Source organism: Fukomys damarensis, unplaced genomic scaffold (genome assembly GCF_012274545.1).
Source record: "Fukomys damarensis isolate Sample0158 unplaced genomic scaffold, DMR_v1.0_HiC HiC_scaffold_1, whole genome shotgun sequence".
Classification (NCBI taxonomy): Eukaryota; Metazoa; Chordata; class Mammalia; order Rodentia; family Bathyergidae; genus Fukomys; species Fukomys damarensis.
The window spans coordinates 6,200,750-6,224,085 of record NW_022900913.1 but is presented as its reverse complement, the minus strand read 5'-3'; the positions used below and the strand labels follow the sequence as shown (position 1 = coordinate 6,224,085).

General features: G+C 46.0%; 1 protein-coding gene across 1 annotated transcript in view; it reads left to right on the top strand.

Moving 5' to 3' along the window:
* The window catches only part of Sema5a (semaphorin 5A), a 357,050-nt gene that overhangs the window by 203,408 nt on the left and 130,306 nt on the right, over nucleotides 1-23,336 (top strand). The window contains exons 7-8 of the mRNA XM_033758913.1: nucleotides 5,129-5,227; nucleotides 6,944-7,157. Of these exons, the coding sequence (XP_033614804.1) occupies nucleotides 5,129-5,227; nucleotides 6,944-7,157 (313 nt within the window). The remainder of the gene's footprint in view (nucleotides 1-5,128; nucleotides 5,228-6,943; nucleotides 7,158-23,336) is intronic.

Sequence of the window (23,336 nt, the reverse complement as noted above, 5' to 3'; positions counted from 1 at the left end):
AGAAACCCAACCGAGGAAGCACACTGCTTATTAAAGGGAATGAAAGAGCTGCTTCTAGTTCATCTTACACTTCGTAATTTTCAAAAGGCCCTTGTTCATGATCTCATTTTAGGGTTTCTGACACTAAGTTCCTAGAATTGTTCTGCGAGTTAGTGGGAGAGTTTTGATGAGAATCCAGGGCTCTGTGTACTCTTCTTCCCCTGTGTCCCATGGCCCTCCTGCCCATGTTGTCCATCTGTGCTAGTGAAGAGATGAACTCTCAGGAAGAAAGGAAACCAGACAGCTTCTTAGGGCCATTCGGGGAGTGCCCGGTCCTGACCTTTGCACCTGAAATGTCAGTGGTTGAAAACTGTGAGTTAGTTGGGGCCTTGGACACCCCATAAATGGATCTTTATCCTATACAATTGCTTTAAATATTGAGACTCCAGTGGGCCGTGGATTTAGCTCAGTGGTTCTACCGGCTGCCTCGCAAGGTTAGAGTGCTGAGTTCAATCCCTGGTACCAAAAACAAAACAAAACAAAAAATAATTGAGGCTGGATACTAACATCCTGTGCAGATTTACACACCTTAATTTTTTCTAATGAAGTGCTCAAATTTTATCATGAGGTAAGGTTGATTGAAAATAGTATGTAAATAAATATAACATGCTTAATGTATAATTTCACTATATGTTACATAGCATATAACATACAATTATATAAAAGTGTGTCCTCCCACAGTCTGTTTCTCAATTTATCCCGAAGTTTCTCCTGCACAGTTCAGCCAGCTGTGGGTCATGTACCTTGTACTTAGCCCCACTGTCTTAGTTACTTTTCTCTCTTTGCTGAGACAAAACACCCAGCACCCAAAGTTAGAGGGGAAGGGATTTATTTAGCTCACAGTTTGAAACAGTTTTAGTCCATAATAGGCTGGCTCCAAGGCAAGGTGGCTTGGCAGAGGAGCATTGCAGAAAAGTCCATGGTAAGCAGAGAACAGCAAAAGCAAGCAAGCAAGGGGCCTTAGCAGCATCTTTCTGCCCTTTTATCTTATCCAGGCTACTTAGGGAAGGCAACACTCACACCCTTAATCTTATGCCTTAGCCTAGCATTGCACCATGAATCAATCCCAGCATCACACTCTCTAGATTGAGCCACCTCTGAAAAGCAGAATAGACCTGTTTGGGGTAGGGGTGGGGAATGAAAGGCTAAAGGAAAACCAGTTTATTCTTTAAGAAAAGGGCCCTAAAACATACACTGACTTTCCTGGGGCTGGCACTGGGGCCTTGTGTCCTTGGCCCTCACATGGGCCTTGCCTGACCCCCTCAGCTCCTCCTGTGAGGCCGGGACCATGCCTCTCTGCTATCAACTCAGATAGACTCTGTCTGGACATCAAGGACAGGCTGACTTGAGGTCACAGGCACACGTGGGTCACTGTAATGTTCCAATGCTGTTATCAAAACCTAGATAGATGACTCTCATTACCAACTGCAGAAGTCTTGGGCAGCAGGCCACTGGGCCTTGAAGATGTGCATGGTGACTTCCTGGAGGACCAGAATTCACCAGGTCTACTTCCTACAGTTTGAAGGGATAGAAATGGAACCGAAGGAAAAAATGTTAGATGAGGATGGAATGGAAAAAAAGTTTTTTTTTTCACTGTAATGTTCCAATGCTGTTATCAAAACCTAGATAGATGACTCTCATTACCAACTGCAGAAGTCTTGGGCAGCAGGCCACTGGGCCTTGAAGATGTGCATGGTGACTTCCTGGAGGACCAGAATTCACCAGGTCTACTTCCTACAGTTTGAAGGGATAGAAATGGAACCGAAGGAAAAAATGTTAGATGAGGAAAGGAAAACCACAGATATTTAATTATGCTGATTTATAAGGGAAACCTTTAGAGGAATCCCCTAAGGACTTCCCTAGAGATTGGGCCTATATTATAGGTGATTCTAAGCAATACTTCAAGCAAGTTCAGACAAGCAAAGAAAAGGCTGAGTTTGTAGCAGGAATGAACAAAACAATTTTCCGGGTGATTTTCTGCAGGAGAATTGTAGTCTTAGAATCACCATCAAAAGGAGATTAATTATTACACAAGTCTGGCACTCTATGCCATTTACTTTCTTAATTTTGACTCTTGAAAAGCTAAGTATCGCCATTTCCTTCATTTTCAGCTTTGCATTCTGTTTGGCTTGAATTAATCTCTCTTTAAAACAAGTTGGTTATTATTTAAGTGTTATTTGTGTAGGATTCACATCCAGTCTTCTTCCCGCGCCAGGGAAGCAGACTGTGAGTTAAACCAAGGGAACTTTCCAGCGAGTCAGCCTGGGAAGTCCGTGCCGAGCCCACCTTGGCTTGGCCTCACGGGAGACCCTGCACCTCCTCCTCGTGCCCCTCCACCCGTCTCCCGCTGGACCTCCTGGTGCCCAAGCTCTGCTGGAACATGGCCCTCTACTCTCACGGGGTTCCATTCCTCACGAGCTCCTCTGGGCTGAATCCACCCCCATCCTTTCCGAAGGCCTGCGCTGGCCTCCTTGTCTGGCTGCCCTGCTTTGCTCTATTTCCTCCTTTCTTAACACTCACCGCGAGGAAGTAATTGGGGGAAGCAGCTGAGTGGATTCCCATGATGTCCTCATTATTAGAGCAAACTCCTTCATCCTCTTCCGTGTCCTCTCTCATTTCCCGCTTTCTCTGATTGTTGTAAACTACCGGTTTCCTTCGCCCTCCCTCTCCCGTATGCTCACTTTTCACCCTGGTTCCCACACAACCCAGACACCCTCTGCTTCTCCGTCAGGCTTCGATGGCCCTCGGGACTGTTCCTAACTATGGTCTCATCTGTGCTGTGTTCTTCTTTTGGGAGATTAAGACAAACACCCGTAGGTGCTCTTGATCCCAGCCCCCTGCAATTGACTAGCGGCTCTCGCTGTCTCTTCTCCAGGTCTGTAGAACTCAGCTTTGGTCCTATCTTTTCAATCCGGATGATTCTTTTAGAATATTTTACCCTTGACCATGTTGTTCATGGTTAAGTGACTGCATCTGGCACATTTATACCTGTGGCAGGCACTAGCTAAAAAAAAAAAGAGTCCTTGAACATTTTGTCCTGTTTTTGAAAAAGTTCTAAACACAGGAACGGAAATCAAACTGAACCTCTACCCTTCTGCACTGGTTGTGATTTTCCACCCGGATTTTGTTACACTGTTGTTGTCCTGTCGGAGTCTACGGCTGAGGCCATGGATCTCACTCGGTCCTGTTCCTGCAGAGCACTTTCATGGATCCCGTTCTAGTCCTCACTTTGACCCGGAGCTTGCAGATCTCTGGATCGCTCTGCCCTCCGAGGTGGGGCTCTGCTCTCCTAGGTCTCAGCCTGGGAAGGGGTAGATGCTGCTCCCTGGAAGCGTTTTGTTTCATTCTTTTCCTTTGGAACTCATCTGAGTTATAAAAACACCACTGAACAGAACAAAACAAAACAGAGCAGGCTTCCTTCTGCCGTGGTTCCTTCCTCAGTTACCCAGTTTACTGTCACTGGTTATAGTTATTTCTTAACTCTTCTGGTAATTAACTCAGAGCATTCTGCGTATTTTCTCCCTCACCTTAGCAGCCAACAGTGACTTGTTGCTGTTGTGGTTAGTGATGCTTTTAGGAGATGTATCTGCCTTTGATATTCCATTTCTCATTTAGGAAGCAATTCCTCATATCTGAGCACTGGGCATCATTAGAGCCAGGCTGTGCAGCAGCCTTGGTGGTGCCCGTGAACTTAGCTTTGCCGGTAAGATCGGGGTTCTCCAAGTTCAAGAGAGGGCCGCCATGCCATGAAAGCCAGATTGTCCGAATTTCCTGCTCAGTGTGTTTCAAATGATCCTAACACGTCTGGGCCTTGCTGGGTCCACCCAGCAGGTCCTGTCAGTTTACCAGGTGGTCGCTCTGTCTTTGCACGCCTGACTTTCCCTCTGGCACAAGGAATAGGAAGTATGGAGGAGGCCTCCCTGTCTGCCTCCCACATCCAGTTTATCCTCCACAATCTCTCTTCCATGCTGTTAATGACAAATGTGAGATAGACTGAAAACTTTGTGCAGTGAGGACAGTGATTGGTTCCTTCCCGACCCACTGAGACCCCGGTGCACACCCGCTGCCTGGCCTCCCCAGCGTATGCCTCCCCTCTTCCGTGCTCAGTGAAGGGCACCATGTCTCTACGGGTCCCTTTCCCGGGCCGGCCATCTTTTCCTCTTCTACTCAGGAGAGTCCTGCACGCAACGAGCAGCTCGAGGAAGCCTCACTAAGTCTCACCCTTAATTAACGTGAATCCGAAGCCTCCAATCGTCTCATTGCCCTCCCTGCTCCTTCACTTCCGTTTTCCTTCAGAACCAGGTAGTAAGTCCTTGCTCCATGCTTCCTCACCAGGCGTGTGGATCCAGCCATAGTCAATGCCATGATGCTATGTTTTCATTTTTCTGCCTGAATTGCGACTTCTAGCACTCTGCCCACCAAAGAATAGCCGGCCATAGTGCTGTAGCATGCAGAGCTTTCTAACGTAGCTTGTACCGCGCCACTCCAATGGCCCCATCTCCGCTCTTCTTTAGCTGTGCCATCTCTCAGTGCGGTCTTTGTCCCGGAAAACCTTTCCTTATGTTCGTCCTCATAGTTTCACTTTTCAATCCTCTGTTCGAATTACCTGTAGATACTGTCTATGTACCTCGTGCAGTGTGAGCCCTTAGAAATGAATTCCGGTTTGTAGACAATTTCACATGATGCTCTCAGCAGAGAAGCATTTGCAGCATTTTCGTGAAGCACTGTTTCGCGCGCGGCATCTAATTTGTTCATGTTATTTATTTTCCTAATACATGTCCAAGAAAATTTAAAGTTTGTCCTGTAATTCAAAATGAACTCATGTTCCAAGAAGGCATATGGTTTGAGAATTTGTCTGAGTGCCGAATGTGAGGCTTGCTATATAAATATGCTTTACGAAGCAAGTGTGTAGCTACAGAAAGTCAGATGAACGTGATTAACAGTTCCATTACTATTTGTTGGCGAACACGTGAAAGGCTTAATTATTTATTTTTTATTAACTATACAAAACGTACTGCCTCTTGTCGCCATGCCTCTTGTCTCAGGCTCGTTAACCTGTTTCTTGTGATTTGATTTGATTTTTTTGCAGGAGGAGTGTCAGAACTACATCCGGGTGCTTTTGGTTGGCGGCGACCGGTTATTCACCTGCGGAACCCACGCGTTCACCCCTGTGTGCACCAACCGCTCGGTACAGCTGCGTCTGGCGCTCGGGAGCCAAACATACCATTGAAGCCCTAGTTTTAAATGCATCTCTGGATGTCGTGGAGTTCTCTTATATTGAAAACAGCTTTTATAAAACTGGATAAATATTTGATTTATTAATTTATGTCTAATCATTTATATAAGGACCTGGAAATAATTATAGCTTCCACAATCAGATTTAAATGTTTCCAAACTATTTCAGTCCGCATTTTCCGCCAGAAACCCAGGCATTATTCATAAACATGTTACATTCTCTCACTGTGCTTTATGGTAGATTTATTGTTAAGTATTAAGATGGTACAAAAACACAGTCCAGCAAAAGAACTGCAGCCTACAGATTGGACAGAAGCCTGTCAAAGGATACACCAAAGGAAACACAGCGATAAACAAAGCGAAGCTATAGAGGGACCTCTTCTCTAACCCATCCGTAGACAGCGAGATTTCAGCACTCACACCCTACTGCAGGATCACGCCAGGGTCATCAAGCTCCTGTCTAATCTTCCTAATTCAGGATATTAAATTAATCTAATCTGTCTTGGGGACTACAGTGGGGAGATACCATTATGTTAACTTCGCAGTAGTACAACTTCGCTTCTCAATTTAATTTGTCACCTGTTGCTACTGCTCCTTACTTTCAGGTTAATGCTCAGTGACCGGAAGTAAGGGAGGGCTAAGGGAGAGGGAAGGGAGGGTCACACCCTGCTCTTAGGGCTCAGCACCTGTGCAGCCGCTCAGCCCTGCCAAACCCCTTGAGCTCCATTCTCTCCGGGACCCTTCTGAGATAGAAGAAGAACTGGAGAGGCAAGGAGTTTAAGTCACTCCCTGGGCTCCGCCTCCTACTGCCACGTGAAGAGAGGGTCCTCATTGTCCGTCTCACACTTGCAATGCTCCCTCGCTGCTGAGAGTCAGGGGCCAGTTGATTCGTGTGAAGACTCCCCAGTACCCAGGGAGTTTTTCCCATGTGTGAGCAGTTGGGAGCTCAGCATGTAGGAAACTGTCTTCATTCATTGTGACGCCAGGACCCCCCAGTGGCCCCGAGTCTCACCCAGTGTCACAGCCCATGTGTTTGTGATTCCTGGTTGTTTGTTACTGATAAACACACCGCCACACTTGCTAAAGGGAAGCATAATCTTCATTTTCTAAATAAATCCAGTGTAAGCAGCGTATTCCAGTGATGGAGGAGCACTGCATGGCCCTTTCATGTTAGGTGGCTCTCTCACCTACATGTGTGTAATCAGCTGCCCCGCAGTGCCTTTTAACGTGCACACATCGTTACCTGTGGGTTCAGTATTAAAGCTTCTGATTCATTTATGCTGATAAAATTGTACATAATTCTTTATTATGTTTTATATCTCTAAGTTTCGAATTCGAGTTCTTTACTAAAGTGAAAAATAGGCAATTGTCATGCATTATAAATCAAAGCCATATCTAAAATAATCTTGCTTCATCGTTTGTAAGTATTCGATAGCATAAGATTCCTTAAGTATTCAGGGATGGGGCAGACAGCGTGATTGATGGATTCCCCAGCCGTGACCACAACAGGCTGTTTCATACAGTCTGAGTATGAAAGTTTTTCATCTGTTATGGGCCCCAGAGAGTTTACGGCACACACTTCACTTGTGATTGTGGAAGATGCGATCCACTGGGGCCTCCACAGGGGCTTCTCCAAGGATGACCTGTTTCCCTCTCCTTTGGCCTGCAGTTAAGCAACCTGACTGAGGTCCACGATCAGATCAGCGGCATGGCCCGCTGTCCTTACAGTCCCCAGCACAACTCCACAGCCCTGCTCACGGCCGGCGGTGAGCTCTACGCTGCCACAGCCATGGACTTTCCGGGGCGCGATCCTGCCATTTACAGAAGTCTGGGGGTTTTACCCCCACTCCGCACTGCGCAGTACAACTCCAAGTGGCTCAATGGTAAGCCCTGTGGTCATACCTGGTGTCTCGGCTCATGTGTGTGTCATCTCGTTATTCATGCTAATGCACAGACTGTCACACTTGCTAAAGCAAAACAAACCTTCATTTTCTAAAAATATCAAAGGTAATTGGTTTTTACTGATCGGAACAGCATTGCGTGGCTCTTTCGTGAGAACGTGTGAACCTCCCAACACTATAGACCGTGATAACACAGCTGCTGTTGATATGAACATTCATCACAGTTTTAGTGTTTTTGTTCCTGTATTATTGTTTGAAACCTAGAAAATTTGACGTTGGGTCATAGGTATGTGTGAACTCATGTGCTGGCTTTCTTGGGTATTGTGTATTTTGAAACAGTGCTAGCAGTTCGGGACATTTTCAGACAGCATAAGGAAAAATGTATTTGGCTACAGATAACTCCAATTAACTTGGCAATCAAAAAACTGACCAACTCATGCCCAGCAGTGTGGGCAGGTGCCTGCAGGACGGTTAGTTCAGTGCCTCAGAGCTGACACAGGTCCGAATCTGGTCTCTTCAGTCTGTGGTGTCCACCACCTGTCAAACTGATCCTCAGGTGGCTGTGCTCAGCTCACAGGCACAGAATCCCTGCTGGAGCTTTGGCATTGTGTTCAGATGTTGCAGTATCCTCAGAAAAATAGCACCACACCGCTCATGTCCACTTCTGGGAGGAATCCAGGTGCGGCTCCATCTGGGACAACTTCGTGCATCCCTGTGGAAGTAGATGGTGTCCTTCCATTCCGGGATAGAACCTGATCACCTGCTGTTGAAGGAACCACACGGGAGCCACCCATCCATGTGAGGCTGGCTGTGTACAAGGTCCTGATGTGTGCTGTGTACACATGAGTGTATGGGTGTGGCCACGCACACAAATTCACCCTCACAAAGGCAGCAGCTGTGCACGATGTGACGTCCACTACCCCAGCATTTATTTCTTGGTTTACATAAGGTACAGTCGCAGTTTGCCATTATATTTATTGATTTGATAGTTCAAGATCTGTAAAGATTTCTATATGATCTATAAAGAGTGTCTCACCTTCAGTGATACTGATGGGGAGAAAGGGGCTGATTGTGACTGATTCCGGGAGAAGCACTGTCCACTCCTCAGCAGGTCCAGCAGCATCCCTGACCTGCACCCACAAGAAGCTGGTAACACCAGTTGTAAAGAGAAGTTCCATACATTTTGAAATAACACCCAAGGGGAAAATTGCCCTTAGTTGAGCGCTATTGGTTTTGACTTAGTCCTTCTGCATGCTTATCTTCCTGTGTATACTTACAGAACACTTACTTTTGCCAGACAGTACAACCAGCCTAAGCACCGCAGTGTGCCTTCAGGAGACCCTCCTGTAGGAAACGGTGTCCTCTGCAGAAGGAGGCAGAGTGACTGCTGCTCTAAAGGGAAGCACGAACGGAGTCCCAAGTGAAGCAGCAGCTTGATTCTCCCGTTAGTGTCCGTTTCGTTGAAGTCATTTCAGCTGAACCTGTGGACTCTACGGATGACCCCCTTTCGGTGGCAGAGCTTTTGTCTGTGTGGCTCAAAGTTGTTCTGTTTATTGCTGATCTTTGCTGGCCAGACAAAGTGTCCAGTTGGGGGAAAAAGGACCTCAGCACCACTACAGCTAAAGGCTTTGTAATTAGTTTCCAAAAGCAAAATGAAGCAAAATCATGGGCACAGTCTGTTTCTTTTCTCAAAAGTGATACATTAAGAATATCCTAGCAAAATAATCCAGGCCATAAAAATAGTTAGAAATACTGGCTGTTTTCTTACATGGGTCTCAGAGACTCCCAGGCTGGCTGGTCCACGATGAGACTCTGCAAGCCCACTGGGTAGAATCCATGTCTTCTGGGGCCAACTGATATCCACAGGCAGTGGAATAACCTACTCAATGCTTAACTTGCCTGTGGTGAGCATAATGATGTTATTTTACTTTCTACTATGGGCTGTTGTTCATTTACGGCATGTGGTACAACTGTAGAAATTGAAAATAATTTCAGAGTAAGTGTGGTGGGCCTACACTCAAGCCATTGGCTTAGCACAGCTTGCGTTATGCTGAACAGCCTATATTTCTCAGAAAATCAAGCTTAGCCCTGCCATCCTTGGCCTGCATTGGGAGACCTTCACATCCAGGAGGTGGAAAACCCACCCAGAGGACTCCAGGATCTGGCCTGGGAGGGCATCTTGATCCTCTCACCTGTGTTTGTCAGGATACTTCTTGCTTTTACTGAAGCCCATGATGCCATTTCTTCTGCTGCTGGCCCCAGTGTCTTCTGTAATTCACCCTCCATGCAAGATGGATACTAACCTCTGGCCACTTAAACATACAGTTTTTGGGGTATACATTTCAGCTGCAACAGGCTTTCTGATTCAGCTGCTCATGATCTGTCCCCCTGCACATCTCAGACAGTTGCTTTTCTCACTTCCCAGATGGACTGGACCCCAATAGCCTGGCCTGCAGATGTGAGTTTTTCCCAGTTACTCTGCTCTTCTCTGAAATGCAGCATAAGCCCCTCTCAGACCCATTCTCCATGGAGGAACCAGGGTCATCTTTCAAATTTGTAATCCAGGGCACTTCAGTTTCAGCCCTTTTAATATGTTCCTTTTATTGGGAAAAGAGAATTCATTCCTTCGGTGGCTCTTTCTGGCCCTGGATAGCTTCTTCATGCCCTCTTTGCCATTTCTCCTTTCCTTCCTGCACCTGTCCATCACTCAGTCGAGCTACTCCTCACGGTCCTCCCACAGTCCAGATCCTCTCCTACTCTGGCCCATTGAGCAAGTTGTCCCTTCCCACAGATCCTCTTCCCTGCATTCTGGGCCCTTCTTCTGTCTGTCTGCCAGCTTATGTGCAAGCCCTCCTGGAATCTCCTCTGGACATCTGACAGAGGAGCTTCCCAGGTAACCGTCCCAGCACCCTCCAAATGTGCTTTCCAACATCACCCTTTTGAATATTTTTTTTGTCTCTGGAAAGCTAGAACTATGCCAGATGTGGCCATTTACCATTATATTTCAACTTTACTGGCTTCAGAAATACCCAGTGAATTTCTAAAGCACACCTCTGTGTGTGTGGGGGCATATGGAGACTTGACCTTGGGCACTATTTATGGCCCCCTGTTCCTTTCTTTCTGGCACTGTTCCCCTGCGCTGCCACGACCTAAGCAGCTTTATTATATCAGGCCCTTCTGCCATAATGTTTCTATTTTGGGAGCAGCTGACTGTAGACTGGATCCTCTGAAATCATGAGTCAAATCAACCACTACTTCCATTAAGTTGTGGGTAATTGGCTGTTTGTTTCCAATGGTGGAAAAGTGCACTAATATAAGACATTGTTACCAGAGAAGTCAGGTCATTTCTGTGATTTTACTTGACCAGCAGTGTAGGAGCATTTGGACCAGGTTTGGAGGAATTTGGAAATGTTTGAGGATTTAGATTGCAGAGGCTCTGGAGTGCTGTAAGCAAAGCTTAATAGATGACTCTGGTGGGAGCTCAGAAGATCAGAATGCTAGTAAGAATGCAGACAGTAAAGCAGGCTCAGTGGTCTCAGCTGGGAGCAAGGTCCTCACTAGAGCCGTGTGTGTTACACGCTGGCAAAAGAAACATACAAACAAGCAAAACTGTCTACATTTTGCCCACTTCCTGAGACTGAGAGACTGAGATTAAGGACAGTGAACTAACTGATCTAGCAATGGAAATTTCAAGGCAGTTCAGGATATAGTATGTATACTGCTGGCTGCTTTCAGCTAGATTTATAGTGAGAACTAAGACAAAAAGCCTAGCAGAAAAATATGAAAAACTTGGAATTATGTGACTGTTTAAACAAATATTTATAACCAGAAGTTTGTCTTGAGTCTCAGAAGGACTTGGACTTTTGAAAAGCCCTGGAACTTTTGAGACTTTAGGGAAGGAATTGGTGCACTTCTAGGTTGTGTGCAAGATAGCTGTATCATGCTAGGCAGGATTATGAACTTACTATTATCTTTATTGAAAGACGTAGTGTGCTTTAAGGAGAAACATCTCATTGTCAAGTTCTCAATGGTGGACCGTGACAGATAATGATTGTGTGTCAGCTTCACTGGATTAAGAAACGTTCTGGGGTTTAGTGAAGTGCACATCTGCCTGTGTCTGTGTAAGTCATGCAGTTATAGTACTCCTTGAGTACTATGCATGATTACTGGCTCATTCCTCTTTGGCACTAGGGTCCTCTGCTCTGCATTCTGAATGCCATGAACTAAGCAGCTTCATTATGCCACATCCTTCTTCCACGCCGTCGCTCTTTTGGTGCCAGCCAGCCATGGACTAAATCCTCTGAATCTGTCAGCCAAACTAAACTTCTCTAAAATTTGTGAGTGTCAGGCATTTGGTCCCAGCAATTGGAAAACTGACTAATACTTCAGATTGAATTAGTCTTGTTCATTGCTTGGACAGTGCTCACCAATATTTACTTATTTAATAAGTGAATGCTTAAAAGAGTGAATAAAGTGTCACTTTTCCTACTTTTGCAGGTTCCTTGCTAGGTTTGACCAGATGGGTTTTTCTGAATACTTACGACCTTGTCATACGTCTCCTAGCCTTTACAGAGCAGCCCACTGGGTATGAAAGTGTGACAGCCGCAGGTCTTGTTGTTTAGTGTGAATGAGAGCAGTGGGTCAGCGTACAAGTGGGAATTCGGGGGACTCTGATAAACAGCGTTGGCTGAGCAGTGCCAGAACGTGTGGCCAAACCCTGTGATTTCTTTAAATCAGTCATACATTTGGCTTTTCCTGTAAAATCTCTGCTGTTATAATGCTGACAGCTAACCATTCTTAATGATGATGTTAACCAACATAGTAGAGATGGTGAAATGCTCATTTTTTGAGGTGAATTCAGCCAGGCTGCAGATTTTCAGGGTGAAATCTGAGCTTCTTCACCAAATCAGCTGCTGTCAGATCTGGACCTTCCTTTTATACCCCAGCCTCACTCTCTGCCTTTCATCTTCATCTTGGGCCTGGAGTCTCTTGACCCCAGGCTTTGCTCTTCTGGCTCATTCCTCGACATCCTTCAGGAATCATACGATGCACCAAGAAGCCCTTTGCAAACCTCCCGGGCCTCCCCTCCAAGAACAGGACCCTGCCCTCCCTCATTTGTGTTTCTCGGACCTTACTATATTTGGACCCAGTGGCTTGGGATGGTGAGGTGCTTGTTTCCCAATGTACAGTCTACATCTTTGGGCAGAGGTGGAGCTTTGGAGTAGACAGAGCTGAGGTTGGAGCCCGGCTTCCTGTTCTATCAACCAGGCGTCAGTAACCACCCACACCTGTTATGAGAATAAGATGAAGCCATGAAAAGATGGTAAATATTAGTGCTGGACATCCAGCTAGTTACCAGTAAATAAAGGCAGTTACCAGTAACTCCTTGGGTCTGGTCCATTATCTGATGCATAGATGCAGATAGTACATGTTTGTTGAAAGTAAACCATGAGCTCTGAGCTCTGCTTCCTCGCTCGCTGAAACTGGCGAGAGCCCTCTTCTGCTCTCCTTACCAGCCCTGGGAGGCCTCCTCAGTGCTCCTGGGCTGCTCAGACCTCTCTGCAGTGCTGCTACACCATCCTGCTCCCAGGATAATGGTGCCTGCCCAGCTCCACCCGGCATGATGTCTGTGAGGTCTGCAGAACTTGGAGCCTCTAGGCGGCTGTCGCTCCACTGACAGCTGCTCTTGTCCTGCAGGAGGCAGAACACACTCTGTTGTTTCCAATACTTTCCAGATTTCTCCTACCTTTTTCATGTCAAGGGAGGAAAACTGTCTCAGCAGGAAGTGTGGAGGACAGCACCTGCCCAGCACAGGCAGCAAGCTGTTTGTGTCCAGAAGGACTGCTGATGATTCAGTTTGCACACAGTCTGAGTCAGGCCTTCCCATGATCCTCCTCCTCCACTCAGGGCAAGTTGAAGAAGTGACCAGCAGAGCAGGCCGTGATGATCATTAGCTGGCTGTGCCAGCCCTGTGCCATGCACTGTCCTTGGCCGACCCCAGGCCAGCTTCACTTCGTCGAGCTGAGCCGTGGCATTTGGGACAGTATAGACAGTGCCCGTTTGCCTCCAAGGTTTTCTGAACAAAGCAGCACAAACTAGATGTCTCCATACAAGAGAAATAAATGCATTCTCTCAGAGCCCTGGGAGCGATAGCTCCAGAATCAAGGTGCTGAGAGGACCAGGAGTGCATCGAAGCCTAGAGAGGAGGTTTCCTCCTTGCTTCTCCCAAGCCTCCCTTGGACTGCAGTAGCATCACTCCTGCCCTGCCCTGTATTGGTGCACATGTGCCTGTGTCTCTTGTCTAGATGACTCTGTGCTTAGAAGGTCAGGAGTCTTCACTGATTAGAGCTTATTTTATGACTTCTGCAAAGACGCTATTTCCAAATAAGTTCCATTTGGAAGAATGGGAAGTTTAAACTTCAGCATAGCTTTTAGAGGATACAGTAGAACCCATAATGCTCTTCTAACCAGGAAGTGCTCGCATCGGCACACGTGGAACTTCACCAGCAACCTCCGTCCTCCTAGCTGGGCTGTGCTCTGTGTATGTCTCAGGCTTCCCTCTCAGCAAAAACCTTAGCAGATTGTGTTGCTCTCTGGTTTCCATGAGAACCAGAGGTCACTAGCTAGGGAGAGGATGACCATCTGTGTACACTGTCTGTGACAGAGATGGTTTATGTCTGTTTCTTCCTTCTTTCTTTCTGGCAGAGCACTAGAATGGGCACTCCACAGCCTCCACTGCAGAGGCTGCTCTCGCCACTGTTTGCTCCCCTTCCTGGAATCTCTGGGGAAGTAAGGGTACCTCTCACCCATGCAAGACTGCATTAGCCCTTGTCCTGCTCCTCCTACTCAGGAGCTCCCACCCCACAAGGACTGGCATGTGTGCTCTGACACAGTGGTCTATACAAGTGTCTACACCAATGCAAAGGTTACATTTTCAGGTGTTTTGCCTTTGCTGGCCCAAGCCTTGCAGGATCCCCAGTGAATCAAGACTAATACTCAGGCAGATCATGGCACTCACCTGTCCAAAGTGATGCTCTTCCTGGACCCCAGAATCTTGGAGTAAGGATGTATTAAACTTCTGATCTTTCACCTATACCTCCCAGAAGCCCACCGTATATATCCAGTATGGCTCCCCAAACCTACATTTAGCAGGTGTATCTCTGGGAGCTAATACCACAGTTTCAGGTCCAATTTCTTATACCACCGGTACTACAGTTCCCAGTACAGCTTCGTACCATACCTTTAGCACCATGGACTCCCCTGTGATGAGCAGCTTTGCACGCGTACCCGTCTAAGGGACCAGGTGGTGGGATCTGACTCCACTGTGACATGGACGGAACAGAGGCAAGGGGTAGGGCTGGCCTGGGTTCTGAATGACCTTGGCAGCTGTGCCTGTGTCCTCTTGACTGGTTGATGTGATCTGCTCTCCCTGCTTGTGCAGCCCTGGCTCACACTGCCGCTTCCCTGGCAAGACTGTTTTCCTGTAAGGACCAGTGAGCGGTTTCCTGTGAGCATTGTGGCTCTTCCCTTTATTCCTTTGCAGATGGTATCTTTCCTATCCTCGATTCTCTTGAATTTTGCCCCCTGGCTCGTTCCTGGTCCTCTGTAGCTTCTCCTGAAGGTGCGAGTTTCCCCTGACACAGATTTCTTTGTCCACTTCTCAGCACAGCCTCTTATTCTCAGGACACAGGAGCACTTAGGGATTACCCTGCCTAAAACCGACAAAATCCTCCATTTCTCCTTCAGAGAAGACCAAAGTGCTACTAGCTGGCAGCCCACTCCCTGCCTGTCCTCCTTTCCCTAACAGACTCCTTACTCTCTTGGCTTCAGCCTCTGAAGCTCTGCACTGTGCCACCAGCTCTGCCCTCTTCTTCTCAGATCAACAGGATTTCTCTTTGAAGGGACACAGAGCAAACTCTTTAGGCTTTGCAGTCCATATCATCTCTATTGCAACATTTGAGCTCTGCTGTTACAGCATGAAAGCAGCCACAGCCAGTGCGTGAATGAACAGAGTGTGTCCCTGTGTTCAGAAAACTGTTTACAAAACAGAGAGCAGGTAGGATCTGGCCCAGGGACCGGTAGCACGTTCTAACTGGAATGCTCTTCTCATGGGTGATCCACCTGCCCAACTACAACTCTTTTGAGTTTTGGTGGCATCATCCCCTTCTCAATGGGACCTTACTTTGAGCACGTCATTTAAAGATCATACCATTGCCCTCTAGCCTACATGATCCCTTCCCATGCTTATTTTCAACCTTAGCCCTGCCTGTCCTTTAGCGCATGGCTGCTTTCTCCACCCAGAAGGTCGTTCTCTTATGACTGGAGCTTGTATACTGTGTGCACTGATTTATTTTCCCTAGATCTGATAGCAGTGGCCATAGACTAAGCACTCAGTGAGGAGGTTGTAAATGAATGAGCTTATATATGCTGTGGTCTGTGTCCTGCCCCGACTCATAGGCTGCAATCCTGAGCCCTAGTGTGCTGATGAGAGGTGGGGCTTTGGAAGGGGACTGAGTCGTGAAGGTGGAAGCCTCATGATGGGGTCACTGCCCTTATGGAGTCCTTAGACCACTGCCTGGATCCTTGAATCATGAGAAACCACACTGAGAAGGTTGCATCCTTGAGCTAGGAATAAGCCTTTACCAGGTACCACATACTCTAGCACCTTAACTAGAGATGTCCCAGCTCCAGATCTGGGAAAAGTGAATTTATGTTATTTTAAAGCTATCCTGCTACAGTGGTGCCTCAGTTCACGAACTTGTTTCTTTCCGGGATTCTGGCCACAAGCCGAGATGGGCTCAAAACCGAATCAAATTGAATGGTTAGGTTTAATGTGGACCTTAGGGGGAAATTTGAATAAATTCTTGTCCAGTTTGGTTTGCAACCAGATTCGTGGGGAGAATTGAGTTCATCAACCATGGTACCATTTTATTTTTGTTACAGCAGGCTGAACAGACAGAGACAATGGGTGAATAGTTTACTTTTGTTTCCCATACTAGTTTATGAAGAGAATATGTCTTAGTTGTAATCTAGACTAAGAAGTCAATAACAACAACAACAAAAGCCCACCAACAAACAGAATTACATGTTTGAACCTGATTTCTTTGAAAAATGTTCCTTTTAATCCCCATCTCGTTTGGACCCATCTCCTTTTCAGCTGTTATTTATTCAACTGTCAGAGGCAGTGGGATTGATTGGGTAATGTTCTGGCAGAATCTATCATATTAAGTTATGTGTTTGATAATGAATATGTTTCAAAATGAGATTTTCCCCTGTGCCAAAAGTGCTCTTAAAACAAATTTACGCGTGTAGAGAAATTCCTTAACAGCTTTAATGCATTAAAATATTTATCGTTAATAACCCTTATTAAATGATTACTGTAAGGCAGGATAATAAAAGTTTAATGGTTGATGCTTAAAATAGAGAAGTTGTAAAACTTGCCTTCAAGAAACTGGCAGTCAAACTGGGGAAACAATAAACACAAAAAGAGGAAAAGTGCTACACTGAAATTAATATTGTGCAAATTACATTTGTGTGTTTTGAAGGAACTGTGTGCCTGGGCATATTATAAAGATCAGTAGGAGCTTGAAAGTGCTAACTCTCGACTGAGCTTTAGTAACTCGATATGAACCCTACAGGGACATACTGTTACCACCCAGGGTTCGGGCCCTGCTCCTTCTCCAGAGGACAGGTTCTGCCCACCTGGGCTGACCCAGAGCATGCCCAATTTCCCTGTTCTCTTGAGACTGCAGCCTCGACCTCCTGTGGAAGGGAACATACTTTAAATCCACATCATTTGCAATTTAACAGAATCGAATTTTTTTTTAGCTCTAGTTAAGAAAACGTGGTAACCACCTTTGGTTCTTGTTTGAGATTCACTGAGGGTGCTACTTAGGCCAATGCACACTCTTTGAGGATTTTAATTGCAATTATTAACCTTCTAATGATCAGAGATGAGTTGCTTGGGAGAAGAAAATCCCCTCTGTGTGTAATTCAAGGAGAAATCATTTTTGCTGACCCTGGAGAGGTACTCTGTGGGGTCTGGTGCTTCTCCTCAGGAGCCAGATGCTGATTTTCGTCAGCATGAGTACAGCTGGGTGATGAGGACTCTGTTGGGTTCCATCCTGGGGACAGGAAGGGCTTGTTTAGCGGCGTTCACATAGAAAAGTTCCTCGAAGGTGTAAATCCCTGGCAATCTCAGAACTGACATGTACCTACTGTAGCTAGAAATTCATTAGTGGCAGCAGAGGACAGAGAGCAAATGAAATAAAGATGTGTGACTGGGAATGAAGCATACCTCAGCGGGAAGACCAATATGTTTTAAAGGAAGAGAATCCTAGTGTGATATTTTGCCAGACAGACTCCGGGGAGATGCTTACAGTGGGCGGTACAGTGCACCAGATACCTGACTCATGACGTTAAAGCTGGCCAGGACGACCAGGCATGGGTGTGACACGTGGCCAGAGAAGCTGTGCAACAGTGAATCTCCTGTTTCCAACTTCCAGCCAGGATGGAGCCTATGGGAGGGCACTGGGCAGATTCCGTGCTGTATAAATGGACATATTTTGGATACTATGTTGCAAAGCAAATCCGATCATCTTCATAAGTTTTGAAACTCTTAAAAAAATGACCACGCTACCTGCCTGTTGGTGCACCTGTGAGTCTTACTAGCTCCAACTATGATGCCAGGTCCCAAGGGCTGTTTATAACCTGCCAGGGAGAGAGGAGGCTTAGTACACGCATCATCTGTAACCTCCACACAGCTTCCAAGGGTGACTGTAGTATGGGCCTTGTTCTCTAGGGGAGCACTGTGGGACCCAGATATCTCCACCACTTCCACGGGAGCCTCAGCTGACGTGAATCTGAGCCAGGGTTTGAAAACAGATCTCACTGAGAGCTTGCGTCCTCCCCCATCACACTGCCCAGCCTCCCGTTTGTTCAGGGAACACCAGCACCACAACCCACCTCGTCTCTCTGACCTGCGTGCATTTACCGAAAAGGGACACAAGGACTCTGGGAAATGTCGAGATTTCTTCTTGGTTACTTTTAAAGCATTGCATGAAGACAGTGATAAGCTGTCATTATTAAACCAAGGAAACACGCCTGTGGGGTGATTTTAGTATAGCCCTTTGTGGCTGCAGAAGCTTGGTGAGGGACGTGCGGCCACAGTTCTTCTGTGGTCTTTAAAATGGTGTGATGTTCGTGGTGTGGTGTCCACAGAGCTTCTGTCCTCTCCAGTGAGCCACTGGCAGCCTGTGGGGGTTAATATGCACATTCCAGAGAGGGTGGATGGATGGGCCCTTCCTCTCACACTGAAACGTTTGGGGGTAAAGGCATTAATTCTGTACACTGAGTCACAGGGAGATTGCAGTTAAACAGTCCACACAAAGAAGGTATTCCTCTGAGACAAGAACATATAGCTATCAACTAGTACTGACACAATCAGGAAAGCCATACAGAGATTTCAGAAGGTTCCTAGTAGTCCTCCACTCTGCCTGATCTGGAGCGACCTTTAGTTTTCCCTATTTGGTGGCCCCTCACAGGTAGACACTGGACAGTGGCCTCTATTTATGATCTTTCTTTTAACGCAGGACTCCTTGAACTCCATAGATAAAGCAGGAGCCAAACACAGCTTCATTTCTTGGGCGTGATCAAAACCGAATAATGTTGGAGCTCGATATTTCCTTTCAAAATAATTACATTTTACTTTTAATCTTTTAAAATATGTTACAGACATTAAAGTATTTCTCATATCTTTGAACTCAAGTTAGCATTCCAATTAAAAATTATAAGTATTGATTCCACAGAATAAATTATTAATTCTTAAAATAAATGAATCTATACATTTCAAACAGCATCAGAAAAAAAATGAGTGCAGCAAGTAGAAGTGTCCTGTTTTAAAATGTTTGGAACTATTGGCGAAATTCTTTGTAACAAAGTGAGCCTAGGGACGTGTGGGCTGGAGTCTTACAAGGAGTTGGAAAGTCAGCCCACAGCTTTGTGGACAGAGCAGGGAAGCTCTGGCAGCCCCAAATGCAGGAAGATGCCAGAGGGGCAATCGGGCCCGGTAGGACACATGCTAACATGAAGGTTGTAGTTCTCCCTTAGGGAGAAAGCAGCACATGATGTGGACAGTTTCTTCTGCAGTCAGCAAATCCACATATGTAATACCTTTTCAGCCTATGACACTGCTCTCAAAGAAGGAAGAGAAAATCATGTTCTGGAACCGGTTTCCATGTGGCAGCAGTGCCTTTGTTTCTCCCAGCAGAGCTCTGGGGAAGCGAGGCTCACCAGGTCGCTGTGTAACTGATAAACACGGGTGTGCACAGCCCTTCCTTCCCTCCCCTTCTCAGTCCTCCAGCACCGCCACCATGACACTGAGGAATCCGAGACTAAAGCCAGGCTCCTTGCTGTGGGTCCCTGGCCTGGCGCGGCCTTACGCCTCCTGTCCTGTGGCCCCTCCTCTCTCTCTTTTATTTTTTGGTACCGGGGATCTAACTCCTTTCCTTATGCTTGTGAGGCAGGTGGCAGCACCACTGAGCTAATCCCCGGCCCCTTCTCTCTTGACCAGCTTCATTCCATTCCTGGCCAGCCTGGGCATCTTCCCTCAGCTGCTCCCTCCTGCCTGGCTCCTCTCTTACCTCCTCACTTGGTGGCTCTTTCCAACTTCATACCTGCCATTTCCCCAATCCTCTTATTTCTTATTCTCAAAATCACCTCTCCGAGCTGGCCATCTGCGCCTAGTTGTTGAATTGTTCTGTCTCGCTTTTTCCCCTCACATTTTTCTTGAGAACATGAGCTGCATCCATCAGTTTACCAAGGGGCACCCACTCCCCAGAATCCGGGCAGTAAGCCCCAGGTGCCCACTGTAGTTGGCACCCCAGGCTAAATCTAGAGCACCACCCCTGCCACTGCGTTAGGTCCCAAACTCTCTGAAAGAAGTAAAGGACTCAAATTTGATATACAGAATGGACAATGAAAGAGTCAGCCTGTTATGTAAATATGGGTGATCTGTTTACTGACCTGTGGTGACATTGATCTATGCAGTAAAACAGTTATAATAAATATATTGTAATTTGAATTTTTATGCTTACTAGACAAATGCTGGGCACCTGACATCCACTGCCTTTGACTCTCATAATAATACTTCACGGCCTGTGTTGTTACTGCGATTGTAACACTGAAGAAAACACAAGATATGCTGTTGAATGACTGTTCAACGGACGTGACTAAGTTCATACATCCAGTAGGTGGAAGTATTGAGCCATATATACATGGAGTTTAGCAATGCATACATGTAACACGCACATCTACACACACACGTGCACCTACTTAGTATCCACCCAGCTCTTCACCTGTCACTCTCGTTTCATTGAAATCTCAGTGGAAAATACTCTACTCCACCAATGAGTTCTCACCACAGTTCATTTCATTTTAGTTGAATTACCCATGCTTACACATACCTCAGTGGAATTAGATTTCTTTTGGAAACTTCTAGAGTGCATTTCACTGCTGTAGCTGTGACAAAGGAAACAATGTACACAATAAGCGAAGTTCTAAGATCTACGAGTATGAATGGAAGTGGCTTCATAGTGACAGACACCAGCAAATGAAGGAACAGAAAAGACAAGGTTGTTTTTATGAACTTATTTTCTTTCGCTGTGAAATTCCTTGTCCTTTTGAAAACTCAGCATAGCTGAATTTGTGATCTTCAAATTCTGATCACCTGCAAACTAGTTATATGCGTTTCATTCCTTGTCTTGTGTGAAGTTCTCTTAGCTGTGAAATCATTGAAAGATACATCAAGAGCCAGTCAAGAAACAGTGCTGGTGGCCATCCTCTGTTGTGACCCATGGACAGCCCTTTGCATCCTTAAACCCTTGCGGATGAGACCGCTGTGCTCCCAGATGTCTTCAGGGAAGACAGAGCGAGTCACAGGTCGCCAGTCCAGTCCCAGCGAGCAGAAGTGTCCTTGGCCTGTGCATGGTTGTTTTCCAGCCTGCTCTTGGCACATGTGCCGCAGTGTGGCCTTTGGGGTATAAGATAATTTTTACTAGATTGAAAGATCTGGTAATATTTCTATAGAGTTGGAAAAATGGAATTTTTCTTTAATATTCATCCTTATTGGTCAAATGTTTTATATCAACAGCCTATGAGTGATCATCACCATATTGATACTTTAAGTATTGAGATAGCGAAAGTACAGAATGGAGGGCTAGACTCATTAGGCTTTCTATGGTCAAAACTCTTGATGCAAAAAAAAAAAAGCCGGGGATTTAGCTCAGCGGTTCGGTGGCCTGCCTCACAAGCGCAAGGACCCAAGTTCGATCCCCGGTACCAAAAACAAAAACAACAACAACAAAAAAAAAACTCTTGATGCTTTTTCCTCACTTAAGTTTGTTGATAATGTCCCTTCCTTGTACTCCCATCATCATGGTCTATTATATAAGTAAAGATGCAAAATAAAAATTCTTCTAATACAGTTCTTATTAATCTGACACATTTTTTAGGCCACTCTGCAATATTTATCTCAATTAGATTTACAAATATGAGAAACTATGGTTTCCCCTTGCACATGTTTATATAGAAGCTGACCTAGACTTCTGCCTGTCTTTATTGTGAGTCAGATAGCAGCACATGTGCCCCTCATTTGTAGCTCTGATGATGATAATGTTGAAAGCATCTTTTAGATCTCTATCGTGCATTCATATCCATTGCAAACATGATGGTGAGGGCTGACTGATGACTTAGTCAGTTTACTCACAAATGACAAATCCTAGTTTGAGTGAATTTCATTTTTAAAAAGGACAACTAATAATGGAAGACAAACGACATGTGCATCTCTGTTCTGCCTGGAGCAATTCAGATATCCCCTTCTGTCTTTATATCTAGAAATGCAAGAGGTAACTAACTGTCTGCAAACAATTATTGCTACATCTTTACTGGTTTTGGAAAAGGAATGGGATACTGGCTGAATTTCAGCAAGGTCTGCTTTCCACGCAGCCAAGCTCTTTGCCTTCACAGCAGGTCCCACGGTCAGACTCGTCCGCATCCTGAAGGGTCAGTTTCGGGTAGCAGGACACGTTTCCAAATGTAGTTTCACTCACTCCCTGGCCACATGGCTTGTGGCATGTGGTGAATTGGAGAACAACACAATCTGCACATTAAAAAACTTCTCTCGTTTTTTAATACCAGAAGAAGAATGCATTTGAGCATTTCTATCTGAAATGCTCATCATTGCCTTGTACAGTTGCTCTGGGAGCTTTGGAGAGAAGACAGCTTCTCTGTCGAAAGAGGCAGCAGTGGGACAGTCTGCTTTCCGCCCCTCAGTACTCCCCCTGGCTGAGAACATTTCAGAGGAGTGGATAATGCGGGTGGAATAGACTGCCGGATGGCACACGTTGGCTCACCAAGGCTATCCTGCTGCCATTTGAAATACCCACTCCGGGGTTGGTCAAACACTCCCCAACTGTCTTCTTGTTTATAAGTCCTTCAGTCGTTGGCCTCTTCTTCCTGCTTTAGAGAAACTTTGTGTTTCATTGCTAACATATCTTCCAGTTGTGGGTTAGTTTTTTCCAAACATTTATGTTCCCCCTATAGCCAATTCTCAAACCCTCCTAAGCATCTGCGCAAGTAAACCAATTTACCACCCACAAAAGAATGTGATGACTCCCCTTCCAAGGGTATTGTCCAGAAATCCAATCCCATTGGATTTATTGTTAGCATACAGGATGTTCCCTTATGGAAGATGTACTCACTGTACTGTGATGGTGAAAGAATCCAAGAATGTTCACAGCTGAATGTGCTGTTAGAGGTGGGGCCCAAGTTGAGTAGGTGAGTCACAGGCGGTATACCTGTGGAGGACTTGCTTCCCCCATCCTCTGATTCCAGACATCATGAAGAGCTGCTTTGTTCCTCTTGGCCCTTCCACCATGATGCTCCTGGTTTGGAGCCAGCTGACCATGGACTGAAACCTCGAAAACATGAGCAATTATGCACTCTTCCTCCCTTAAGTTGCAAACGTTGTGTATTTGGTCCCAGAGACACAGAGCTAAGGAATACACCGGACTGCCTCTCGAGCTTTTGTGAATTTAATGAGCACATGGATATTAGGCACTGAGCACAGCTGGACACAGTGGAATCTGTCATCGGCATATATTA